The sequence below is a fragment of the Lontra canadensis genome, unplaced genomic scaffold, assembly GCF_010015895.1.
Source record: "Lontra canadensis isolate GAN:19392208 unplaced genomic scaffold, GSC_riverotter_1.0 scaffold20, whole genome shotgun sequence".
NCBI lineage: Eukaryota > Metazoa > Chordata > Mammalia > Carnivora > Mustelidae > Lontra > Lontra canadensis.
Genome location: NW_022631014.1, coordinates 23,515,360 through 23,541,270, shown reverse-complemented (window position 1 = coordinate 23,541,270; position 25,911 = coordinate 23,515,360). Strand labels below are relative to the sequence as shown.

Genomic DNA, 25,911 nt, shown 5'->3' with positions numbered 1-25,911 from the left:
TGGGTTCTGTCTCCACCAGAAGCAAGCTTTGTTCCGTGTGGCTCTGCTGTCCACACACAGAGCAGCCTTTGATGGGCTGCCTTTGACGTGATTTGTTTACGGCAGCCAGAAATCCTTCCTGCATAATGAGAGCAGTTAATCATGGAAACTGGGCTATTCCTGTTTGTGCGCTTCTAGCAGTCTTCTGTTGTAAATATTAAAAGGTAATGACAAAAGGATGAAAACCTTTTTAAAAAGGCACAAATCAGTTAATCCATCAGATCATGTGATTGCTACTGATTACATGGATATCTTTAGGGAAGCAGAAAATGATTGCTGAACACATGCCTTGTGTTTTGATGATTGCATTAAAAGTCCCCCAGTGGGATGACATTTATTGGCTCCAGAGCTTTTCTTACATTAAATATCAGGCAGCCAGTACAAGGGGAAGCATCATAACCTGTATGTAACCACATATGTGCAGTTAAAGAATAATCTTGATCAAGCTCTGCTAGGTTCTGCTAAAGAGACGAGGATCTTCAGCAAGACCCCAGACTTTTATTTTGAAGTGGAGTAGCAGCTGTTGGCTATTGCGGTGCAGAGCTGCAGCGCGGCCTGGGTCACACAGTGCTCCGGGTGTCTGCAGGCTGCAGGCCGAGCCCAGTGGCGCAGGCACCGAGCTGCATTTATTTGCTGTGCTGTTTGACCTCTTGGTTTGAGAAAGCTCCCTGGACCATCTGAATGGCTATGGGAGATGGTGAGTAAGATGTGTTTTTCTTCTTATGCTTGTGTTAAACACTTCCTTTTAAAGTGACGATCATTTGCTGTGTAAGAAATATATTTCTCCCTGAAGAACGAAGGACACTGTGTGTGTGTGTGTGTGTGTGTGTACAGTCGTGTGTGCATATATGCACATGTGTGCTTACTTGCCATTTAGTATCCTTTTCTACTTGATATGTCTATATGGAATCTGGCGAATATGACAATTTACCTTGCAACCCAAATAAGCCCTCAGCCTTTGGTAGTGGTTATGAAGGGCTATTGCAAGAAACATGGACTATATGCAAAAGCTTTGAAGAGAGAATATGGAATATGGCCCTTAGAAGAATGGCAAATTTTGGCAGAAAGGTTTGCTTAGGAAGCTTGTCATCTTTGCTGTTGTATATGACAAGTAGAATTTTGTGGTAATAAAGTATTTAAAGGAAAATGGCTTGCCATAGACGCTATTTTAATTAATATGCTTGTGATTTGTCAGTGTCCCTAGTAAATAGTTTTCTAGAAAATATTGTCTTTTACAAGTCCTGTATAGGGTATAATTTTATTAAAAATTGATTTTGCTAGTGTTTTATTATAATAATAATTCTTTAAATATTTCTATAGTGCTTTATAGTGTTCCAAAGCACTTTAGTATACTTAGTATACCTTAACTTCTCAGGTACAAATAACTATATGAAGTGTACAGAGTATTTTGTTGTTTCCATTGCACAGATTAGGAAACTGAGGCTTGCTGATAGGCTAAGTCCTAGATCTAGGCACAGAGAGCAAACCAGAACCAAATCTAGAACATCAAGTTGCATTTGGTATTGTCCTTCATAACACTTAACTGAGCATGGTTTTTTTCATTATTAAAGCTTTTGTTAATATGCTTAGAGGTATATATTATAGTATCAATGCCAGAGATGTGTATGAAGGGGAACTTAAAGTTCCTGAAAAATATTCTGTGTATTTTTCATTAGGTTCTCAAGGAAGACTGGTCTGTATTTGGAAGTTTTAAGTCTAACAGTTTTATCCTTCCTTATGATGATATAATGACTTCTCTCTTAGGAGTTTGTCCCCTTGGGACTATGAGGAATGGGATGCAAATGTATACCAAAATGATGGCGTTGGTAAATAGTCATTTAAACTGTATGTACATGTTAATAGAAATAGAGTATATTTTCTTTTGGTATTGTAATGGTTTATTCCAAGGATTTACATAACTGTTTTATGTCGTTTTGGAAATAATTTTAACTATTAATTTTTAAGGCAAAATCCATCAAAATTAGCAAATTAAGTTCTCATATACTTAAGGGCATTGCCAAGTTTATATATTTATTTATGTTTTAAACCTTAATTTACTGGTAACTCTAAATGTTGCATTTGATTGGGGCCATATCCAGCTTTTATTTCATTCTTAAACATAGATTTGATGACTGTTAGTGTATCTTTACTTTTCTTTTCAAGCAATACATAAATACATTCCAACTACTTAGGAATGTACTGATTTTAAAAAGTCAAAGTAACAGCCTTTTACGAAGTTCAGAGGGTAACCTTCCTGCTCATCCTGTTCTTCAAAATGGAAATACTTTTATTTTTTGATAATTATAGTAATACATCTTAATTTAAAAATAGGAAATCTGGGGGGGGCAACCTGATTGGCTCAGTGGGTAAAGCATGATACTCTTGATCTTGGGGTTGTGAGTTTGAACCCCATGTTGGACATAGTGTTTACTTCAAAAAATAATTAATTTAAAAGATAAAAATAGGAGCTCTAAATAGTGAAGATATATAGTAACAGGTAATCTTGCGATTTCTAGTTCTTAACAGTTTCATATACTCTCTATATTGATCTTTCTCACATATAGTACACATATATTATACTAGTATCATGTAAACATGTGTAACAAATGGATTATGTCATTCCTAACCTGTGTTGTTTCTAATTTTTTATTTTAATTAACAGAAATATCTTCTTTTTAAAATTTAAACACTGCAGATAGTTTCCCCTCTGAACCACCTTCAAGCCCAGATATAAACAGTGGTGAACACTTTTATTTATTTTTTTAAAGATTTTATTTATTAATTTGACAGAGATTACAAGTAGGCAGAGAAGCAGGCAGAGAGAGAGAGAGAGAGGAGGAAGCCGGCTCCCTGCTGAGCAGAGAGCCCGATGCGGGGCTCCATCCCAGGACCCTGTGATCATGATCTGAGCCAAAGGCAGAGGCTTTAACCCACTGAGCCACCCAGGCGCCCCTGGTGACCACTTTTATTAGTGTGGTGTCTGCATACCTTTTACTGTCCCTTACATGTATATTAAGTATCAAAATAAATGGTTTTGTTTTTATTGTGTGCATATAAACAATATTGTTCTGAAAGTATTTTTGCCATCTGCTACATCTACTTGGTATGGCATAGAGTTTTTCTTTTTTCTTTTTTCTTTTTTCTTTTTTCTTTTTTTTTTTTTTTAATGTCCTCATGTGTAACTGTCTTCTTTGAACTGTTGTGTAATATTCCATAGTATGGATATATCATAACCATTTCTTTTATAGAATTTTAAGTTGTTTAATCATGTAGTTTTCTAAATGATTCTGAAACCCGTTTCTACAAATAATATGTGTGTATACATATACACGTGTATGTTTCTTACAATACCCTAGAGGTAGAATTTTTGTATCTAAGTTTTTATTCATTTCAGATTGTGTTGGTTCTAACTAATTTCCTCCAAAAGAGGCTTTACCACTTATATTCCCACCATCAGTGCCTGCTGTCCTGCATTCTTTTCAGTTCTCACTATTACTAGTTTTAAATTTTACCTGTCAAATGAATGAAAAATATTTTACCCTTTTAAAAACATTTCTGTTGTCTAATAAGGTTGATCATCTTCAGATGTTTGGTTATTTGTATTTCCTTTTCTATGGATTATGTTCTGGCATCCTTAGCCAGCTTTTTTCTTGTTCTTATTTGGCTTTTGTGTTGTTTTTTGATGTATTCTGGTTATCAATCTATTATCTATTAAATATTTGTTATATAAGCTTAACTTCAAGACCATATGAAAGATTTTTTTTTATATGAAAGATTTTTTTTTAAAGATTTTATTTATTTATTTATTTATTTGACAGAGATCACAAGTAGGCAGAGAGGCAGGCAGAGAGAAAGGGAAGCAGGCTCCCCACTGAGCAGAGAGCCTGATGTGGGGCTTGATCCCAGGACCCTAGGATCATGGCCTGAACTGAAGGCAGAGTCTTTAATCCACTGAGCCACCCAGGCACCCCCATATGAAAGATTTTAATAACAGTTTTATTTCTAGGCAAACTCGGGTTTTTGAAACACTGTAATGACTATCAAGTGAAGAGTTGTTGAGGGTGGCTCTCATGTGCATTTCTGTTTGGTTTTTATCCTTACCCAAGAATATAAAACCAAGTAGTCAGATAATTGTGAAGTAGCTCTGGATAGTCAAATCAGATAGAGTTTAAAAACCTGTAGGATTATTATGTGGCACTGAGCCCTGCAATCTGCCTCAAAAGCTCATGAGAGGAATTTGGCCTTTTGTTGTTATGCTGCAGCATGGCTGGAAAGAAATATGGTTTTGTTGCAAATTGTTTCTACACTTAGAGCATTTCAACAGTCTATTCTTCCAAACATGAATTTTTTAGAAAACATACACAAGTCATGATATAACCTTGACTTTCTGAAGGGAAGCCTTCTAGACCACTACAAACTGACATATCACTACTGATTTGGTAGGAAGGGAACAATAGCAAGAAATTAGTGCTGAGCAGGTATCTCCTCTTCTATACCCTTGAATATTCTATGTGCTATGCTAGAATTGGGTTAACACAAATCACTGAAAGAAGGCAACCCTTTAACTTAGTGGCGAAAAGGCCAAACTTTTTTATTTCTTGGAGCAGTGATAATGGGGACAACAGAGTCTATAAAGAGAAAAAGTAAATTACAAGGGACAAAAGACTGGGCATTCAGCAATATAGGTGGCAGTAGTGGGCACTAAGATCAAAACTCTTAGCCTTCTTGAAACAGGTTCCTTTTACCAATCTGGGTGCAAGGTCTTAGGACACTAGGAGCAACATATCTTCCAACATAAAAGTTGCTAATGAATCTGAGTCTTGAAAGAAATGGTTTACATCTTTTTTTGGGGGGGGGGTACATTGTAGAATGTATAGTTGATGCTCTTGACAGCTATTATAACCAAGTATAGTTGTCATGAAAATTTACCCAAAATGACTAGTTTCTGTGAGGGTTCTAAATAAACCTTATGGGGGCACCTGGGTGGCTCAGTCCATTAAGTGTCTGCCTTTGGCTCAAGTTATGATCCCAGGATCCTGGGATTGAGCCCTGCAGCAGACTTCTTGCTCAGCGGGAAGTCTCCTCCTCCCTCCCCGCTCTGCCTTTTCCCCCTGCTTGTGTTCTCCCTCTCTCTGTCTCTCTCAAATGAATAAATAAAAAAACTTACAATAAATAAATCTTATAAGCATCATTTATTATTTACTTTGATATTATGGCTATTGTAAAATATGTTGTTTTTAATTTTATTAATACCAAGTAATGTTTTTAAGTTATGTCTGCCCCCTAACGTCATTGAACTATCAAAGGGCTTAAATTTTTAATGGGCTTAAATTTTTTATGGGCTCCTTTAAAGAAAAGGATAAGTCTTCAAGTAGCTTTTTAATTAAGTTAATGATTACCTAGAAATTTTAAGAGACTTTATGAAATTTCTTGGTTTCTTTTCAACTTTATATGAGATGGACTTTATTTTTTTAAATAAAATTATTAACAATTTAAGATTAATTATGCTGCTGAAAACACAGCATCTTTATGTGAATATTAAAATTTGGCCATTGTTTTATTTTGAAGTACCTGGATTTTTAATTTCTAGTCACTTTACTGAAATTTTTTGTTTTTGTTTAAATTGAATACATTTATACATTTTAATGTGTACTGTTGGAGTATTTTACATCTGAAGGCCTATTATTTTCTTTAGCTCTGAGAAATCCTTCTCTGTTATTTTTTTTAATAAGTTTCTCCCCGTCATTAGCTTTAGTCTCTCCTTACAGAATTGTTACCAGTCAAATATTGAATCTCCCATGTTGATTCACTGTCCATTATGTTTTGTCTCTTTTCCTAAGTTTTATGTCTTTCTCTTTTCCCTTGTATTCTAGGGGATCTCCTTGACTTCCTTATCCAGCCCTTCCATTAAGATTTTACTTTTAGCAATTAAAAGTTTATATGATAACAAGAATTTTTTTTCCCTTTTCTGATGGTTCCATTTTTACAGAAGTGTGTGTGTGTGTGTGTGTGTGTGTGTACACTCATGCACATGCATATTTATTTGTAAAATATTGAGCTTTCTGAGTTGTGGGTGGAAAGAGCTTAATGATGAAATAATTTCATAGGTTTTCAGTGATTCCTTGCAAATCATTCCTGTACTTATTGGCTTAGAGAGTGTCACTTCTCTGTCATTCTGCGAGGTAGATCAGTCCTCACTGCTGTGTCAATCTGCTTCTGAGAATTCTGAGTTGCAGCTTTGCTGTGGTTTTATTCTTCAAAAGCTTTCCATCCTTTAAATTTGCATTTTATGAGAATTTGTTGCTATCTTTTGGATGCTGATTTCACATACTTTGTTCTGCCTCACTTTCTGTGGTCTTAACGATGTTGCTTATAATTTTATTGGGGTTCCATTACAGGGTTTTAAGCAAGAGAGCAAGGTAATTCAAATTATCATAGTTCTTTTAAGGAAGAATTTCATACATACCCAGAAATAAAGAATATTGTGACAAACCTCTGTTACTACCTACTATCCAGCTTCAAGAAATTATCAATAGATAGCCAGTCTTTAGTTATCTGTAACCCTACTTATCTTTCTCAGCCCTACCTACCCTGTAGGACCGGGGGATGGGTGTGTGGACACACATGCACATGTATTCATACATGTAAAGTAAAGTAAAACTTAGTCTTTTTAAAAAGAGAACTTTTTAAAAAACAGCTTATTTGTAACCAGGACATATTTTATTGACAACCAGTTTTCACACCTAAAAAATTAACCCTTAGTATCAAATATTCAGTGTTCAGATTTACTCAGTTGTTTCCTAAGTATCTTTTTACAGTTTGAGTTTTAATTCAGACAAGGTTCATCATTGTAATTGGTTGATATATCGCTTTACGCTCTAGTCATCTGTAGCAGTTGTCTTTCTTTTTCTCCTCTTGCCACTTATTTGTTGAAGAAAAACAATATCTCTCAGGTGAAGTTTTCCCACATACTAGATTTTGATAATTACATTGCCGCGGTGGTTTTACGTTCTTGTTTTTTAGGATTTTATATCCGCTTTGTTTCCTGAAAATTAAAAATTCTTTTAATGGCTTGATCAGAATCAGGTCTAATTTTTTGTTTTTGTTTCTTGGGCAGTTTTTGGCACACATTTTTATAGGTGGTATTATGCATCATGCGTTTTTATTGGGAGCCATGCCGTGTCTGATTATCTTTTTTTTTTTTTTTGGTATATTAATATTGAACATTGGGTTCGGGTGTTGTCAGCCTGATCTGTTATTTATAATAGTTTTTCATTTAACAGTTTCAGCAGCCACTGATCCAAATTACATTTTTAGATGATCTCATTGTCTTCTTTGGGGTTTGGAAGGTTGAGAATGGAAGCAGGGAGACCAGGTAAGAAGTTGTTCTAACAATATAGGCAGAGAGGATACTGGTCTGGTCTTAGATTAGGAATGGCACCAGAAGTAAAGAGAAATTAGGTAGATTTGAGATATAACTTGGAGTTATATACAACAAGAATTATTAATAGATAATCCATGTGGGGCAGAGAACTTGGAATGGGGCTCCTACATTGTGAGCTTGAGTAGCTAAATCAATGGTGATGTCATTTACTGGGATAGAGGTAGACTTAGGGAGAACAGAGAACAGGTTTGGAGATGGTACTGGTGTTACGTTATATATGTCAGATTAGAGATACCTTCAAGATATCCATGGGGGAGATGTTTAGTAGGGCAGTTGAGTATTTAGGTTTGGAATGGTATAGGTCAAAGATGGTATAGGCTAAAGACAAACATTTGAGAGTTGTCAGCGTAAAGATGTTTGTTGTTTTTTTTTAAAGATTTTATTTATTTATTTGACAGACAGAGATCACAAGCAGGCAGAGAGAGAGAAGGGGAAGCAGGCTCCCCACTGAGCAGAGAGCCCAATTCAGGGCTCGATCCCAGGACTCTGGGATCATGACCTGAGCTGAAGGCAGAGGCTTTAACCCAGTGAGCCACCCAGGTGCCCCCAGCGTAGAGATGTTTTGAACTGTTGAGAATGAAGGAAGACAATTAGAAAGTGTGTAATCCAGAGAAAAGATATTCAGCATTACTGATTGGATAAAGGAGGAAGAGACTGAGCTAGAGATCAGAGGAAAGCCAAGGAGAGTATTCTATTGTAAAAGCAGAATGGGGAGTGCAGGCAATTGAAACCAGTTTTCTGAAATACCTGTGGTACTATAACTTATAGTGATTATTGTTTCCTAATCTCAGTGACTAATTTATCTGTTATATATGACCGTGGTCATTGTTAGATACGTAAGAAGGTAAAACTAAAACCATTCAGGAATCCAGAGGCCTCTTACTCACTGTTTTAATTAGAATAGGGAAGGATATAGCTTCAAGAGAAAAGAGGAACTTTGGTATAAGAAGCTACTTAATATGAAATAGTATTATTTGTGCGTGAAAATCTATGGTGTTGTGGGTTCTTCTTTGTGAACTAGTTGGTTTACTGAAGAAAAGCCCCACAAAATGAATTTTTTAAATGAGATACGGTATAAAGTTTTAGCTTTCCTATCTATTGTTTGCCATTTTAGAATAGAGGGATTTTTCATCCTTTATGTGAATTCAGAAGCAGAAATTTCAGGTTTTGGAATACATGTAATCATAAAAGTGAATTGAAAAGTTTGAATAGCCATTTGAATATGTGGCTTTCCTTTGAAGGGAAGAAGAAAAAAATGAAGTGATTTCATTATGGTAATACAAGTTTACAGTTCATATCTGAAACTTGGGGACCAGCTATGTTTTGGAATTTTGAATAGGTCAGATTTTAGAAAAGTAATGGTCATAAACCATGTATGGTGCAACAACTCCAGCTGGGTCTGGGGCTTCACCTTATAATCAAGCATATTAATATTTTTGCAGTTAAATATATGCAAATTCACAATGAGTGAAGTAAATAACAATAAATAACCTCATGTCAGTTCACGTGTTTTGCCATAAACTAAGTTAAAATCAGTTTAGATTTTGCTACCAAATGAATTTTAAAAGACAAAACAATTTAAAGAAAAGTTAATAACCTGTTCTCAAACTATTCCAAAAAAAATAGAAGAGGAGGGAAGCTTACATATCCATTCTATGAAGCCAACATCACTCTGATACCAAAACCAGACAAAGACACTACAAAAAAAAAAAAAAAGAGAGAGAGAGAGAGAGAACACTACGGGCCAGTATCTCTAATGAACATAGATGTAAACATCATTAACAAAATTTTAGCAAATTGAATCCAACAATAAATTAAAAATCATTTACCATGATCAAGTGGGATTTAGCCCCACTAAGGGTGGGGGTGATCTAAGGGTGGTTCAGTATTCACAAATCAATCAACATGGTACATAAATCACATCAACAAGAGAAAGAGAGTTTAAAAACCGTATGATCAGGGGCTCCTAAGTGGCTCAGTTGGTTAAATGTCTGCCTTTGGCTCAGGTCATGATCTCAGGGTCCTGGGATCAAGCCCCACATCAGGCTCTCTGGGAGCCTGCTTTTCCCTCTTCCATTGCTGTTCTTCCTACTTATGCTCTTACTCTAGGTCATGCTCTCTGAGATAAGTAAATAAAACCATATGATCATTTCAGTAGACACAGAAAAAGCATTTGAAAAGATACAACATCCATTTTTGATAAAAACTCTCAACAAAGTAGGTTTAGAAGGAACATACTTCAACATAATAAAAGCCATATATGAAAAACCCACAGCTAACATCATACTTAATGGTGAAAAACTGAGAGCTTTTCCCTTAAGATCCAAAATAATAACTTTGATTCAACATAGTACTCGAAGTCCAAGAAAAAGAAATAAAAGGCATCTAGACTGGTAAGAAAAAAATTAAAGTTTCCCTGTTTGCAAAATAACGTGATACTATATATAAAAACCTGAAAGATTCCATCATACTACTACTGATAAATGAATTCAGTCATAGCACTAGTGACAAATGAATTCAGTAAGTCACAGGACACAAAATCATTGTACAGAAAACCATTGCATTTTTCTACACTAATAATGAAACATCAGAAAGAGAAATTAAGAAAATAATCCCATCTACAGTTGCACCAAAAATAATAAAATACCTAGTATTAAATGTAGTCAAGGCAGTGAAAGAGCTATACTCTGAAAAACTATAAAACATTGATGAAAGAAATTGAAGGTGACACAAACAAATGGAAAGATATTCTGTGCTCATGGATTGGAAGAACAAATATTGTTAAAATGTCTATGCTCTTCAAAGAAATCTACATATTTAATGCAGTCCCTTTCAAAATACCAACAACATTTTTCATAGAACTAGAACAAACAGTCCTAAACTTTGTATGGAACCACAGAAGTCCCCAAAGAGTCAAAGCAGTCTTGAAAAAGAAGACTAAAACTGGAGGTATCACAGTCCCAAATTTCAAGATACACTATAAAGCTGTAGTGATCAAAACATAGATCACTGGAACAGAATAGAGAGCCCAGAAATCCATGATTATAGTCAATTAATCCTTAACAAAGGAGGCAGGTATATGCAATGGGAAAAAGATAAGTCTCTTCAACAAATGGTGTTGGGATAACTGGACAGCTACATCCAAAAGAATGAAACTGGCCCACTTTCTTAGACCATACACAAAAATAAACTCAAATGCAATAAGGACCTGCCTAAAAGTGAGACCTGAAACCCTAAGAATCCTAGAAGAGCACAGGCAGTAATTTCTGTGATACTGGCCATAGCAACATTTTTCTCAATATGTTTGCTAAGGCAAGGGAAACAAAAGCAAAAATAAACTATTGGGACTACATCAGAATAAAAAGCTTATGCAGAGCAAAATAGTCAACAAAACTAAAAGACAACCTACGGAATGGGAGAAGATATTTGCAAATGACATATCCAAGAAAGGGTTAGCATTCATTAATATACAAAGATTACTCAGCCATAAAAAGGAATGAAATGTTGCCATTTGCAACAACATGGATGGATCTGGAGAGTATAATGTTAAGTGAAATAAGTCAGAGAAAGACAAATGTCATATGATTTCCTCCTATGTGGAATTTAAGAAACACAACAAAGGAACAAAGAAAAAGACAAACCAAGAAATGCTCTTAACAATGAAAACAAACTGATGGTTACCAGAAGGGAGGTGAGTAGGGGGATGGATGTAATAGGTGAAGGGGATTAAAAGTACACGTAACAGGATGAGTACTGAATAATGGATAGAATTATTGAATCACTATATTGTACACCTGAAACTAATATAACCCTGTATGTTAACTATGCCAGAGTTTAAAAAAAAAAAAAAAAAAGACGTGCTAAAGCTGGACTCTCAGAATTTACTGGCTTTCAGGCATTATGAAAGGGATTATGGGCCAGTCATCTCTCAGTGCTTGCTGAGAACAGTGTGCCATTATTATATGATTGCAACAAAAGGTATTCATATACCTTCTACTTGGGCTTCTTTTTATTTCTTAACATCTGCCCTATCCCACACCCTTCCTCCATCTCTCTTCTTCCCTTCTCCTCCATTTCCCTCTTTATTTTCATCTCCTCCTGCATTCTGTCACCATCACTTCTTCCTCCCCATCTGTTATCTCCATCTTTTTCTCCTACTCTTACCAGCTACTCTCCTTTTTCTCTCCTCCTTTTCCATTTCCATCACACACATAACGCAGCTTGCCTCTTTATTAATTTTTTTCCTTTAGCACTTTTTACTAAGTTCATCTTGTTCATTTTCTGCACCAAACCATAGTAATTTCTTTTTGAAACATTGTAATAAGAACAAAGGTGTCAGTATAATCATGCTTTCTATATTTAATCCTTTTTATTCAGTAAATATTAAAGTACCTTCTAAAAGTATTCCAGGTGATTTTTTTCTGATTTATCTTCCAGTACACTTGAGCTGTATCTAATCTGTCATGCCTGCCCACTGAATTTAAATTATATTTATTATATTTCTAGAAGTTCTGTTCGGTTGTTTTTTAAAAATCTGAAACTTTGGGGGGCACCTGGGTAGCTTAGTCTGTTGAATGTCTGACTCCTGATTTTGGCTCAGTCGTGATCTCAGGGTCCCGCGATTGGGCCCTGCATTGGTCTCAGTTCAACAGGAAGCGTGCTTGAGGATTCTCTCTCCCTCTCCCTTTGCCCCTCCTCTGCTCATGTGCATATACTCTTGCTCTCTCTCTCTCTCTCTCTCTGATAAAGAAATATTTAAAAATCTGTCACTCTTTAAATTTTCTGATCCCTGAAATTATTTTCAACCTTGTCTAGTAAAGCTTTTATAGTCTATGCTCGGTAATTCTAGGATTTTTAGTGGATTTCTTCCTATCATCTGTTTCTGTTTATTCTTGCTTATGGTGTCTTGTTCCCTATCGTGCACATAATATGAGGCCAGAGTCTTTATTCCAGGAAAATTCTGCATTTGCCTTGGCTGTTGCATGGGAGTAGGAATACTACTAGTGTGAGCCTACTAAGTTCCAAGGGCTTGAGTCTCTTGACTTTTCAAGCAGTTGACCTTAATCAAGTACTCCTTTTGATTTACTTGTCTGGTGCTTTCTTTTGAGAAGAAGAATGAAAGGCTATAAGAAGAGAAGGGCCAATAAAAATAAAGAAGAAGAAGAAGAAGATGAAGAAGAGAAGGGCTTACTTACAGTTCACTTTAATCTTGATAGCATTGTCATTTGGTATACCAGCATTCAGTGGGAGGAATCTCCTTTAGACTCTATATCTTTTTTATGTGGGTTTCAAATTCTATTCCCTTTGCCTTATGAGGCCTTCAGAATAGAAATTCAAAAGTACTGATTCTGTTCCCCATTTCTCACTATTTTGTCAAGAGCAGCAAGTTGGATCACGTTGGAGAGAGAACTACATGGTATCTAAGATCTTGCAGATACTGAAGTACTGGTAGGCCTTTTTATGGAGTCATAAGAGGATTTTGAGCAGTGGTGTTAGTTGACTTTGTTCAATACAGGACATCATGTAGAAAACAAGCTCGAAAGGACAAAAGTGGGAAGCAGGAAGAGGGTTAACTATGATACTTATCCTGGGATTTTTCTAGGTAATGGGGTTATAGGATAAATAAGACAATGTTTCTGCTCACTTTCAGTCCAATTTCTAGTTCACTCTTAAAAGTATCATTTCAGGAAGTGCCATATGATAAATATAATTGATGTGGTCTGAATATTTTATAATTAAAATATTTTTAAGCCTAGAATATTTATAATCTCTATAAATTACAAAACATTTTTAATTTGGGGACTTGTGATGATGAATTCATTTTATGAATTAGCTTGTCAAGAAAAGATATAACATTATTGGAAGTGGTAAGAATTTTTTCTGCTCTGTAGATAAGTCCTTTTTTGATTTATGTTTTCGAAGCTTTGTTAGTGGGTACATAAAAATTTAGGGTTCTGATTTTTTTTCCCTGTTGGATTGACCCCCTTTATCATTATTAAGAGTGTCTCTGTCTCTAGTAATTCTTTTTCAAACTGCTTTGAAGTTAGAATAGCTGCATCTACTTTCTGTTGATTGGTTTTTGCCATAGTTTGTCATTTTACCTTTATGTGACTTTGTAAAGTGTATCTTATTTAAGCAACCTATTTTTTAAAATTCAATATTGGTCTTTTACTTGGAATATTTAGTTCATTTACTTTTTAAGGTAGTTACTGATACATTTGGCTTCATTTTTGCCCCTTTGCCTTCTATTTCTATTTCCTCCACTTGTTTCAGTCCTTCTTTTTGTCCCCTTCCTGGTTCTTTTCAGTTAATCAGATTTTAAAATTTATCTTGTAGTTTATGTATACAGTTACTCTTTTTTTTAAAAAAAAGATTGTTATTTCTTTGTCAGAGAGGAGAGCACAGCAGTAGGCAGAGGGAGAAGCAGGCTCCCTGCTTAGCAAGGAGCCTGATATGGGACTCCATCCCAGGACCCTGGGATCATGACCTGAGTCAAAGGCAGGTGCTTAACCAGTTGAGCCACTCAGACATCCCTATATACAGTTACTCTTATTTTAGTGGTTACTCTAGAGCAGGGATTGGCAAACTGTTCCTTGCGAGCTAAATCCAGTACCCTCCTGATGGACATAAAATTTTATTGAGATGCAGCCACACCCATTTGTTTACATATCATGTATCACTGCCTTGGCACTACAATGGCATAATTGAGTAGCTGCAGAGAGAGAGACCACATGTATGGTTTACAAAGCCTAAAATAATTACTCTGTAGCCCTTTATAGAAAAAAAAAATCGCCAACTCCTGCTGTTGAGCAGTGGCTCTTAAGCCTGACCATGCTTCAGAGTTGCTGGGAGGGTTTGTTAATACACAGAATGCTGGGCCCCCATCTCCAGAGTTTCTGACTCATTAGATTTCTCTTGGGGCTGGAGAATTTGCATTTTTAAGAAACTGCCAGGTTTCTGGCTGGTCCAGTACTGCTTGTCCTAGAGGTTACAATATATATATTTGACTTACTCGATCAAAACTAATGTGTTTCCTACTTCCACAATAACGCTTCAAAGTCTTAGAACTCTTTAACTTTGTTTGCTTACCTCTTAGGAACACTATTTTATAATAATTTCAAACTGGCAACTACTCAAAGATCTATCATCAACAGAATGGATATTGCTAAATTGTGGTACACTGGATAACTATAAGCAATGAAAGTGAATCTTCAAACGTACTGAGTGAGAAGAACCTAGATACCAGAGTAGATATTGTATGTTTCCTTTCATATAAGGCTCAAGAATGGGCAGAGCCAATTATGGAATTAGAAGTCAAGACTGGTTAGTTGGCTCTGATAGGAAAAATTGATTTGGGGGAGGTCAGTGAGGGTGCATATAGGATGCTGATAATGCTCTTTTGGTCCAGAGACTGGTTACACTGTCATGTTTTGTGAAAATTCATTGAGCTGCATACTTATGATTTATATACTTTCATCTCCCTTATTTTGATAAAAAGTTAAAATTTAATTTCCCAGTAGTTTGGGAGTGTTAAGAGTTAAATTTTTTTAAGTGGTAGAGACATGTACTCTTCATTTCTTGTGTGTGTAGGAACAGAACACTGTTTCCATGGGAACTTCTGGCTACTCGGTGTTTCAGTACCTATCTTTCTGTGGATTTGTGTGTCTACTGTGTCTCTCTTAGCTATATATATTTTTTTATTTTACATGGTGGTGGCAGAAAAGTTTATTTGGGATTGTGTTAGTGTTTTTAACGGAGCAAACCTATATAGAACATAGATTTTAACTGATCTGGTCTGGCTCCCTAATAATAATATGCTAAAAAATGGGAAAAAAATGTCTTTTAACGTGAAGGTACTTTTTTCTTATAAATTGTGCTGTTTAAGAAAAAAGAAAACACTTGCTGAAATTGAGTATGGCTTTATATTGGTGTGTCTATTTGATTTTCTTTTTTTCCAAATAAAAGTCTTACCGCTTATTTGGTATATCTTCTTTAAATTATATTCAGTAATTGGACTCGGAAGTATCCCTTTGTAGTACTGATTTCATTCTAGTTGATTTGGGTATTTGCATAGGTAAGGGGGAGCAGGTTGAGAGGAAAAGATTCTGACATTGATCTGAAGCCTGTGGTAAATCTGCTTCTCTGCCTCGCCCATCTTGTTTGTCGTGGTTGGTTTGTGCAGGGTCCTAGAGAAAACCATCTTCTCAGACGAGTAAATGCATACAGTTTGCGATTTTTTTTGTGTGTGTGGGAGGTGGAGGGTTCCATTTTATACAAGGAGATGATACTAGTGTGGTCATTAATAAATATTCTGAAAGGAGCTTTGGGTAGAATATTTTAGAATCATTTATGAAAGCAAATTGTTTGGTTTCTGTGCCCTAAATAAACAGCAGATTGTAAGATTACAGAGCTAATTATGCACAGTAATGAGCACTGTGATATTCCATGTTTTACTGATGCAATAATAAGCACCACAGCAGAATGAATATTGCATAAAACCTTATTTTACATTTGTATTAATTTTCGTGTAAATTACATAAGAGAAAACAAATTTAGGTTTATAAACCTTTGTATTAAAAGCCTTTGAACTTTAGGTAAAGAATAAGGATTATAGCTGCATGGATAATTTTTTAAATACATGGAGAATTTTTACCTTTCATCTGGCAGTAGCTGCCATAAGATGATGTCACCTTGTAGCTGATTGGCTGTTACAGCACCTAGGGCAGGGAAGAGAAAGAAAAATGCCGGCACAAACCTTAGTGGTGGTTCTGTGGTTGTTTCAGTCTATTTTTGATAGAATCTTTGATTAGTACCGAATCTACTGTATTTGGCCATGTGAACCATTGGGAGCATCCTACGGTGAGGGAAATTAAGAGCTTTCAGAGGAATGAGGCGACTGATTTGCAAACGGATCTGTGATTGTAAGTTGCAGGATCTGGGTGTAAGGAATAAGGCAGGGTGTGCTGAAAGATATACTATGGGAGGAGCTGGCAGAAAATGCTCATATGAGTAGCAAAAAAAAAAAAGAAAATGCTTTTTACTATCCTTAGAGTTAATATATTTGGTTTTATGTTTTGACTTGATATATAGGTAAAAAAATAGGATAATACTCCAGTCAAATTTTAAATTATACTAGGTTATTTTATATGGTGTTAACCAATATATAAATGCTTATTCAAAGGAGCTTTATTTTGGATTACGTCTTAGAAAATAATGATTTTATATATAGTTTTATTTGATTTTGAGTCTTATGGAAAATGGAACAAAGCTTAGTTCTCTTAAAATACATTTTTCTAATGCTTGGTGTAGATAAAAGCTTTGATGATGAAGAATCAGTGGATGGAAATAGGCCATCATCAACTGCTTCAGCCTTCAAGGTTCCTGCACCTAAAACATCCGGAAATCCTGTCAACAGTGCAAGGAAGCCTGGTTCAGCAGGTGGCCCTAAGGTTGGAGGTAATGTAAATCCATTTCAAATCTAATGTGCATGCCTCATGCCCTTGATATGGACACACATACTTAGAACTTCAGAGGAATATGTTTATTCATGACTGCAGCACGATTGCAGATCTGGAGAGTCTGTTGCAACACACAGAAGAATATGCTGCCTTTTCAGAAATGTTTTTAAAATACTGTATATTTCTGTTTCCTATGGATTAGTGTAGTCTTAAGAGTATTCATTTTTCAGATGTTATTTTTAAAGGGAGACATTTAAGGAAGTTTTGGGATTTGGGGGTTTTGTTTTAGTTTTTGTTTTTAAGGACTGAGCAGGTTTTTCAGAATTTGGCTATTAATTTTCAGGTGCTATAGTTGTTAAAGAAATACTGATTTATGTAAACATTTCTATAAATTCATCCAGTAGTGAATCTTGAATACTTCAGTGTTGAAAAAATGGTTGAAGATCCTGGATATTGAATCATTTGTCACAATGGGAAATGGGTGGTGGTCAAGTAAAATTGCCTTAAAAATGGTTTCTGAATTAGATAATAATAAATAGGAAAAAACAGTTTTTGTGAAGTTATACAGCACATAGTACATTCTTTGATCACATTAGAACTGCTTCTAGCATATTGTTAATCTTTTAAAAATTTTTATGGTTTTTTTTCATATTCTGATAAGAAAGCCATGAGTACTTTTCAGGTGCTAGTTTCTGCAGGTCTTTCTGATAAAATAAATCCTATTAGAATAAGCAAGTATTTAATGCTAAAAGGACATTAGCTTCTTTCTCTTTTTCTTTCTCTCTTTCGTGTCTGTGTTGGGTGTGTTTTAGTTGTAACTTGGGAAAACAGATTTTTCCTTGTTTATAACTGGTAGGAAAATCGTCTTCAGAATTTTTGCTTTTCCTCTTTTTATCTATATCTCTTTTTAAAAGCATAAAGGAAAGAAAAATAAACTGTATATTTTGACCAGGTCCTGTAACTTGTGTTCTCTTGATCTTTCTATACCACTGAGCATTCATTTCAAGTCATATGTATTCTAAATGCAGGAAAAATATCATAAATATTTCATTTTAACTATCTTTTGTGTGCCATATAACTCTCAAGAAAGATGGTATGATATATACACACACTTACATATCTATATGCAAACATATACAAATATTTACATATATTCCTATACATAAAAATAGGTAAATATTGTGAAATAGAAATGCCCTACTGATTTATCTGGGTATTTTGAGTAATTTACATTTTGGTATCTTCTTTTTGTTTTGCAGTTATAGGAATATATTCTTATCCAAATGTTAGTTATCATATCCTATTACATGGTATTTTCTATTATGCATTCTTATCTCTGGTAAAAAAGTATGATATTCTATGGTTTCTTTCTTTTGTAACAAATGGCTACCTCGAATTACCGCAAGGAAAATTTTTTTGGTCTTGATTTTTGAATTAGAGATTTCTGATATATATGATATTTATTTCATGAAATGTCTTAGTTGACTTAAAATGAATTAATATTTGAAATACATGGTGATAATATATAATATTTTTGTAAATCTGAGCCATTGGTGTGTATTAGCTCTGTATTTCATGTTTTTTTCTCCTTTCTTAGATGAAAATTGAGATTGTAGTTTACCTACCAAAGCTCACTTAATTTTGATGTTAACTGAATTGATAAAATCTGATATTCTTTTTAAAGAAAGATTTTCTTTATGGCACCTCACCTTCTCTGGTTTGTTGTCCTACCAGATATGAAAATGCTAGGTAGCTTTTGTGATCGTAGGCATTAATCACTAATACAGATTGTATCATCCATCTAAGCAGCAGCTTTTTTGGAAAAAAAAAAATAAGGGTGAGGCCTTCATTCCTTCTTATCCTCTCCCTCATCCTTCTTCTTTTAGCAATTGCAGATTCATTCTGCAATTTTTTGGTTTTTGCTTTTGCTTGCCACAGCTTGTTTAGGTTCACTACCTATTTTTCTATCTAAGAAAAGAGCTACTGGCCAGAGGATATTGATACTGCTTCAGAAATTAATGCCTTTCTTGGCTCTCAGTCCTTTAAAAATTTAACTGTAGATTTTCTGTTCTTGGCACTGGCTTATTGATTTTTAAATTAGTTACAGAAAGTTTTCTTGAAGTTGTAGAATCTTGGAGAAGGAATGTTGGCATATAGTTCAATTTACTATTCAAGCATAGCAGTCCCTTTTATTATATTCCTGATAGATGACTATTAAACATATGATTAAAATAATGTGTGTGCATGAATTAAAATTTGGAATAGAAACTATCTACAGTACCACTACATGTGGGTATAATCAACTGATAAATTATGATGTAATTCTAATTGCTTTCATAATCACTTTTCCAATAATTTTTATAAGACATGTTTTCTTAGGAGGACAGAATTGGCACCATTAAATCGTTTTGTATACCTTTTCTCTTACTAGTATTTTACCTGGAGCATTTTCTCATTATCTTAAGTTATTAATTGAAAACTATTCATAGCTAAATAATATCTAGGTTGCTTTCAGTATTTTTTGCTGTTATAAACAATTCCATTATCCTTTTACATACATCTTTTTGCACATCTCCAGTTATTTCCTTGGGATAAATTTCTCAAGCTTACTGAATAAAAGATACAGTTATTCTTTCAGTTTGGCATAGTGTCCTCCAAGAAGGTTATAAGCCAAATTCAGTTCTGAATAATTTTTTTTTTTAATTTTTTTTTAAAGATTTTATTTATTTATTTGACAGAGAGAAATCACAAGTAGATGGAGAGGCAGGCAGAGAGAGAGAGAGAGAGAGGGAAGCAGGCTCCCTGCTGAGCAGAGAGCCTGATGTGGGACTCGATCCCAGGACCCTGAGATCATGACCTGAGCCGAAGGCAGCGGCTTAACCCACTGAGCCACCCAGGCGCCCAGTTCTGAATAATTTAATTCTATTTTATATTGCATGAAAATCTGTCTCTTTGTAACTTAAGCAAAGAAGATGGATTATTTGTTAACTGATACTTTGAAATACTTGAAGGTTGGGTTTCCCTGTCTTTCTGTATAACTATTCTGCTTCTGAAATAATGGGGATTCAGTCTAGGCATTTCATTTGCTACTCCTAGGTATATAATATACAGATAGGTATGAGTAGTTCCTTATTAAAGTAATATGGTAGATAGGGGGGTGGTATGTATATATTCATTGAAGCCCATCGCAGTCCACTGAGTTTAGCAAATACATTTTCAGGTAAGATTACCAAAATAAAAATAAAGTGAACTTCTTTGGAATCCTGACTGAATCTACTTATAGTTTGGGAGTTTAATTTATTTCTCCCAGAGATATATGTTAAGATTAAAGAGATGCATGCTATTTTTAGCAAAGTATCCTATCCAGTTAATTAAAGCCAATAGGACCTGTGTTTAATCTTTAGTGTGTGTTAGTTTTTCATTATTCTTTGGCTCTCCGTGCCAGCCTGTTCTATTCATATTGTAATTGTTTGGCCTTTAAGTCGGGGAGGATCAAAAAAAGGATTGTGGGTTACTCCATACCGATACGTTATTGCCATAAAAATCCATATTATGTTGGTGTCAAAAGTGTTACCTTTGTGCTTTACTAATTAGAGTAAGGATAAAATTAATTTCCTTAAACAGTTATTTTCTGATAACATTTATAACTTCATAATAGGAATTAAGGTAAACACGTTTTCTTTTCTTTTGGCTTAATGGTCTAGAATATAATTGCTGAAGGTACCTGTTTGCTTAAAATATTTATATCTCTAGGGGCACCTGGGTGGCTCAGATGGTTGAGTGTCTGCCGTCAGCTCAGATCATGATCTTCGGGTCCTGGGATTGAGCCCTGCATCAGGCCCCCAGCTCATTTGGGGTGCTTGCTTCTCCCTCTCTCTCCTGCTCCTCTCCCCTGCTTGTGTGCTCTCTCTTCCTCCCAGCCCCCCATCTCTGTCTCCAATGACTAAAAATATATATTTCTATCTCTAGAGTATTTTAGGTAATAATTTTTTTTTAAATGTTTGAGTGTTCTCACATATATTCTCTCATTTAAATCAAAACCCCTACAGTTAGGTGCTTTATTATCCTAATTTTATTGATGAGCAAACTAAAGTTTGGAGAAGTTAACTTGCACGGGGTCATGCATCTAATAAGTGCACTAAGCACAGAAAGTACTTGTCTATAATGCTATGTACTCTAATCTCACCGAGTAAATAAGTATTCTTCTAGATCTTTAGCTCTGAGATTATAATCTACAGTAATTATCACTACCTTTCAACATCCATAAATCCATCTTAAAGCTCGATTAGTATGATTCTCATTAAAATAGAACATTTGAAAATAAAGCAACTTGAAGTTTTGTCGTTTTAAGTAGAAATGCTTTTTAGTATTTTCTTGTTGAAATCACCCTCCTATACCAATAACTTTGACTGCTATTCTTTTTCAAATACAGAGATTGAATTAGATGGTAATATAATTGTTATTGTTTGTAATTTGTACCAGATTTTGAGGTTAGTTTTTTACTGAGGCTTATATGGAGACATGTCGTTGGCTAAATCATTAGTTCTCAGAGTTCTGTTGTTTTCCCTCACTTGCTCATTCATTCAGGTAGACAGCATTTTCTTTCTATGGTTTTCATCTAATGTGAAAGACTGCTTTAAAATAGTTTTAATTCTTATAATTAAGTAACTACTGTGTTTTCAAATCCAGGAATACTTAGTCATCTTTTTGATATATTTGTATTATTTCATTTATGTCTGACATAAGGTTTTATTAAGAATGTCCAAATATCTGTTTTCCATGCTAATCATTCACATTTTTTTCCCCTCATGCAAACAAAAAAGTTGATTTTTTTTTTTTTCTTTAAAAGAAATAAAGGGCACCTGGATGGCTCAGTCAGTTAAGCATCTACCTGTGGCTCAGATCATGATCAGCAGGGCATCTGCTTCTTCCTCTCCCTCTGCCCCTCCCCCTGCTTGTGCATGCACCAGTATTCTCTCTCAAATACATAAATAAAAGCTTTTTTTAAAAAAGTAAAGATCAGGGGCACCTGGGTGACTCAGTGGGTTAGGGCCTCTGCCTTTGGCTCAGGTTCATGATCTCAGGGTCCTGGGATCAAGACCCGCATTGGGCTCTCTGCTCAGCAGGATGCTTGCTTCTCCCTCTCTCTCTCTCTCTGCCTGCCTTTCTTCCTACTTGTGATCTCTTTCTGTCAAATAAATAAATAAAATCTTTAAAAATAATAAATAGGGGCGCCTGGGTGGCTCAGTGGGTTAAAGCCTCTGCTTTCGGCTCAGGTCATGATCCCAGGGTCCTGGGATCGAGCCCCGCATCAGGCTCTCTGCTCAGCAGGGAGCCTGCTTCCTCCTCTCTCTCTGCCTGCCTCTCTGCCTGCTTGTGACCTCTCTCTGTCAAATAAATAAATAAAATCTTAAAAAAAAAAAAGATTTTAAAAAATAAGAAATAAAAAATAAGAAATAAAAAAGTAAAGATCTTGAGAATCAGTCTATATTTAATAAAAGAAATCTCAGATAATTTAGTGTTTAATCTTAGAAATCAAATTTTTAACCGATAAACCTCAATTTCTTGCTTTTGAACTTTATATAAAACCAAATAAGTTTTCTGTTTGTGCATTTTGTTAGCGTTTGTTTTCTTCTCTTCTTCTCCTAATGTAAGGAAAGATACTAAACCAGAATGTTTTACCCCTTTAATCTTAAAGATTATCTGGCCCCAATTCAGGTGAAGAAACTGAGCCTTGGAGAGTTAAATGATGTATCTAAGATAAGAAAGTTACAAACAGAGATGAAACAAGAACCCAGTGCTTGGCCAGAGGCTTTTTCTTCGATCATCTCTGGGTCATCTCCTATCCAGTACTGCATGTGATAAATATTTTTATCCTATATATCAAAACACTATTATTGACATTTAGAAATTAGGGATTGGCCAATAGCCTTTCTCTGTTAAATTACAATGAATGCCACATCTTTTACTATCCATCATAAGAACCCCTGGTGCTATCTTTTTTTTTTTGAGATTTATTTATTTGAGAGAGATTGGGGTGGAGGGGGGCAGAGGGACAGGGAGAGAAATCCTCAGGTGGACTCCCCACTGATTGCAGACCAACACAGGGCTCAATCCCAGGACCCTGAGATCATGACCTGAGCCAAAATCAAGAGTCAGTCAGTCAGCTGCCTGCGCCACCCAGGTATCCCTGATGCTATCTATCTTAACTTTAGTTTCAAAGTGGGAAGATTCAAGTAATTGAACAGGTTTAATCTAATAGTATCTTGCCTCTCTACTCCTGTTGCTCTGCAGTAACGGGTGCTAAGTTTGATATGTATCCTTCCACATTTTACTCCATGTTCATTTATGTAGGTACTCAGATTAGATTTTATGTTTGCCCATACTAAACACACTAGTAAAACACTTTGCAGCTTCCTTTTTTTCACAGAACATTCATTCTTCAACATCAATAATGACAGCTCTCACATCCTTTTGATAGCCATATGCATCCCACATTATTGATATACCATGATGTAATAAACTTTTCATATGCATCCCACATTATTGATATACCATGATGTAATAAACTTTTCACAAGTCAGGGTCATTCATGTTGTCTACAATTTTATGCCATTACGAAGAATGCTGATCTCCATGTACTTATTATACTTGGAATTCTGGTGTTTCTAATCTGTGGAATAGATTCCTCCCAGTGTTTAATTAAGGATTGGGTATTTTTGTTTTTTGGGTTTTTTTTTAAGATTTTATTTATTTGACAGAGATCACAAGTAGGCAGAGAGGCAGGTAAAGAGAGGAAGGGAAGCTGGCTCCCCGCTGAGCAGAGAGCCCGATGCGGGGCTCAATCCCAGGACCCTGAGATCATGACCTGAGCCGAAGGCAGAGGCTTTCACCCACTGAGCCACCCAGGCGCCCCTGGTGTGTTTTTAATCAAGACATTATTTTCCTTTTCCAGCATTGAATGTAACAGCCTTGTTAATTATTATCATTTAGATAGGTGAAGAATTGTGCTTTTTTGGTTTTAATTTGCACTTTTCCATCCACCTATCCATCTGACCAACAGCTAGTGAATGTTTTTTGAAAGCTTTTAGCATGTTTCTGCTTTTGTAACCTATGGAAACATCAGTGAACCCAAAAGAAAAAGACCCTGCCTTCCTGGAGTTTTTATTCTATTGAGGTTCAGAGTATTTAAATTCATTAATGAAGTTAGCATATCCTCTTCTGCAAATTACATGTTGTTGTTCTTTCCCATCTTTTAATTGGGCTGTTTTATCTTCCCATCAGTCTGTTACAGTCTTTTAAATATTCAGATCTTTTATTCTTTTGTTAAAAAGTCTTAAATATTTCCTCAGTGTCTCCTTTGTCTGTGGCATTTTACATCAAATCTTAAAAGTTTTTGTTGTGGTAGGTAACATATCTGTTCTGTTCATTATGACTTCCAAATTTCCTATCCTGAATAAAAAGGACTATTGTCCAGTCCCAAGGCTATGCAAATGTTTTCCAGTTTATTCAAAAACATTATTTTACATTTAATTTGTTCAGTATATCTGGAGTTTATTTTTATATAAAGTAACAATATATCCTTTTAATTTATGTTCTTAATGCATGGCAAATTAATGTCCATGCAATTAAAGAAAACATCCTTTACTTCGTTTAATGAATACTGTCATATGTATTTCAGTTCTTTTCTGTAGTTTCTTTTCTTGTTTTCCAGATCTATATCTTTGTACCTACTTTAGTTTTATAGTGCATGGTTTCCCAGACTTCTTACTAAGAAAAATTTTGAGGATATAACCAAGTTGACAATGCAGTGAACACTCATCACCTAGATTGAATAACTAGTGTTTGCCATATTTGTTTTAACTCTCTGTATAAATACATTCCCACACACATTCTTTTTTTATCTCAGCAATTGGAAAGTTATAGACGTTATGACATTCCAGCCATAAATATTTAATATGCTCCTCCTAAGACTTTAAAGTATGCTGCATTATATCCATAATAGCATTATCATATGCAAGAAGGTTCCATAATATTGTGTATAAAACAGTCACATTATCAACTTTTATACCCGTAACATTGATACATTTTTTGAAGAGTCTAGGCCAGTTGTCTTAGATGGTCTGGGTTCTGGATTTGTCTGATTTCTTTGTGACATTATTTAACTTGTTCTTTCTGGACCTTGTATTTTTTGTAATTTTTTTTTTTAAGATTTTATTTATTTACTTGTCAGAGAGGAGAGAACACAAACAGGGGGAGAGGCAGGCGAAAGGAAGAGGGAGAAGCAGGCTTCCCACTGAGCAAGGAGCTCAATGTGGGACTCCCATCCCAGGACCCTAAGATCATGACCTGAGCCAAAGGCAGACGCTTAACCAACTGAATGAACCACCCAGGTGTCCCAATTCTTTGTAAATTTTTATACTATATGCTCAACGTCCTTTCAAGCTCTTCCATTCTATATTCAAATTTCCTGAAGTATCCTAAGAATTTTTTTTCTTTTTTTTATCCTAAGAATTTTTTTTACAAGTGATTCTTTGAGGCCAGGAAGAATTTTTAGTTTTTTCATTCAAGAATGCCCTCTTCTGTTGGTATAGTGAAATGGCAGCTTCTTTACTAAATGATACCTGGGCTTTCTGCTTCTAATTCTGCAGTAGCATCTTATTACAGTAGAGCCCTCATTTTCTCTTTCTCCCTTTCCTTGATCCACCAAGCTTTAAAGGGATAGCTCTCCTTTCTAAGTGCTACTTACCTGGTGGTCTTGGGGGGAATCTTAGTAGAGGTCTGCATTCCACCACTATCAGGATCTTTGTCCTCCATACAGTTTCCTCTGATTTTTCTCTCTGTGAGGACTCTGTAGTTGACATTGCTGGCCTTGGATGTCATATTTCCCTATTTACTTGTAAACTGAAGTTCGAAGTGTTATTAGTCTTCTCTTAGTATTGTAAGTATGTGCTGTGGGTAATTTTATTT

At 35.2% G+C, this 25,911-nt stretch overlaps 1 protein-coding gene across 49 annotated transcripts in view; it reads left to right on the top strand.

Moving 5' to 3' along the window:
* The window catches only part of CLASP2 (cytoplasmic linker associated protein 2), a 178,362-nt gene that overhangs the window by 37,591 nt on the left and 114,860 nt on the right, over positions 1 to 25,911 (top strand). For 40 of the 49 annotated variants that reach the window (XM_032861326.1, XM_032861329.1, XM_032861328.1 and 37 more), the window contains one exon: positions 16,793 to 16,939. In XM_032861326.1, coding sequence (XP_032717217.1) covers positions 16,793 to 16,939 — 147 coding nt within the window. Of the gene's footprint in view, positions 1 to 577; positions 737 to 16,193; positions 16,405 to 16,792; positions 16,940 to 25,911 lie in introns of those variants that run through there. The other 9 variants (XM_032861374.1, XM_032861372.1, XM_032861371.1 and 6 more) reach the window with 2 other exon arrangements.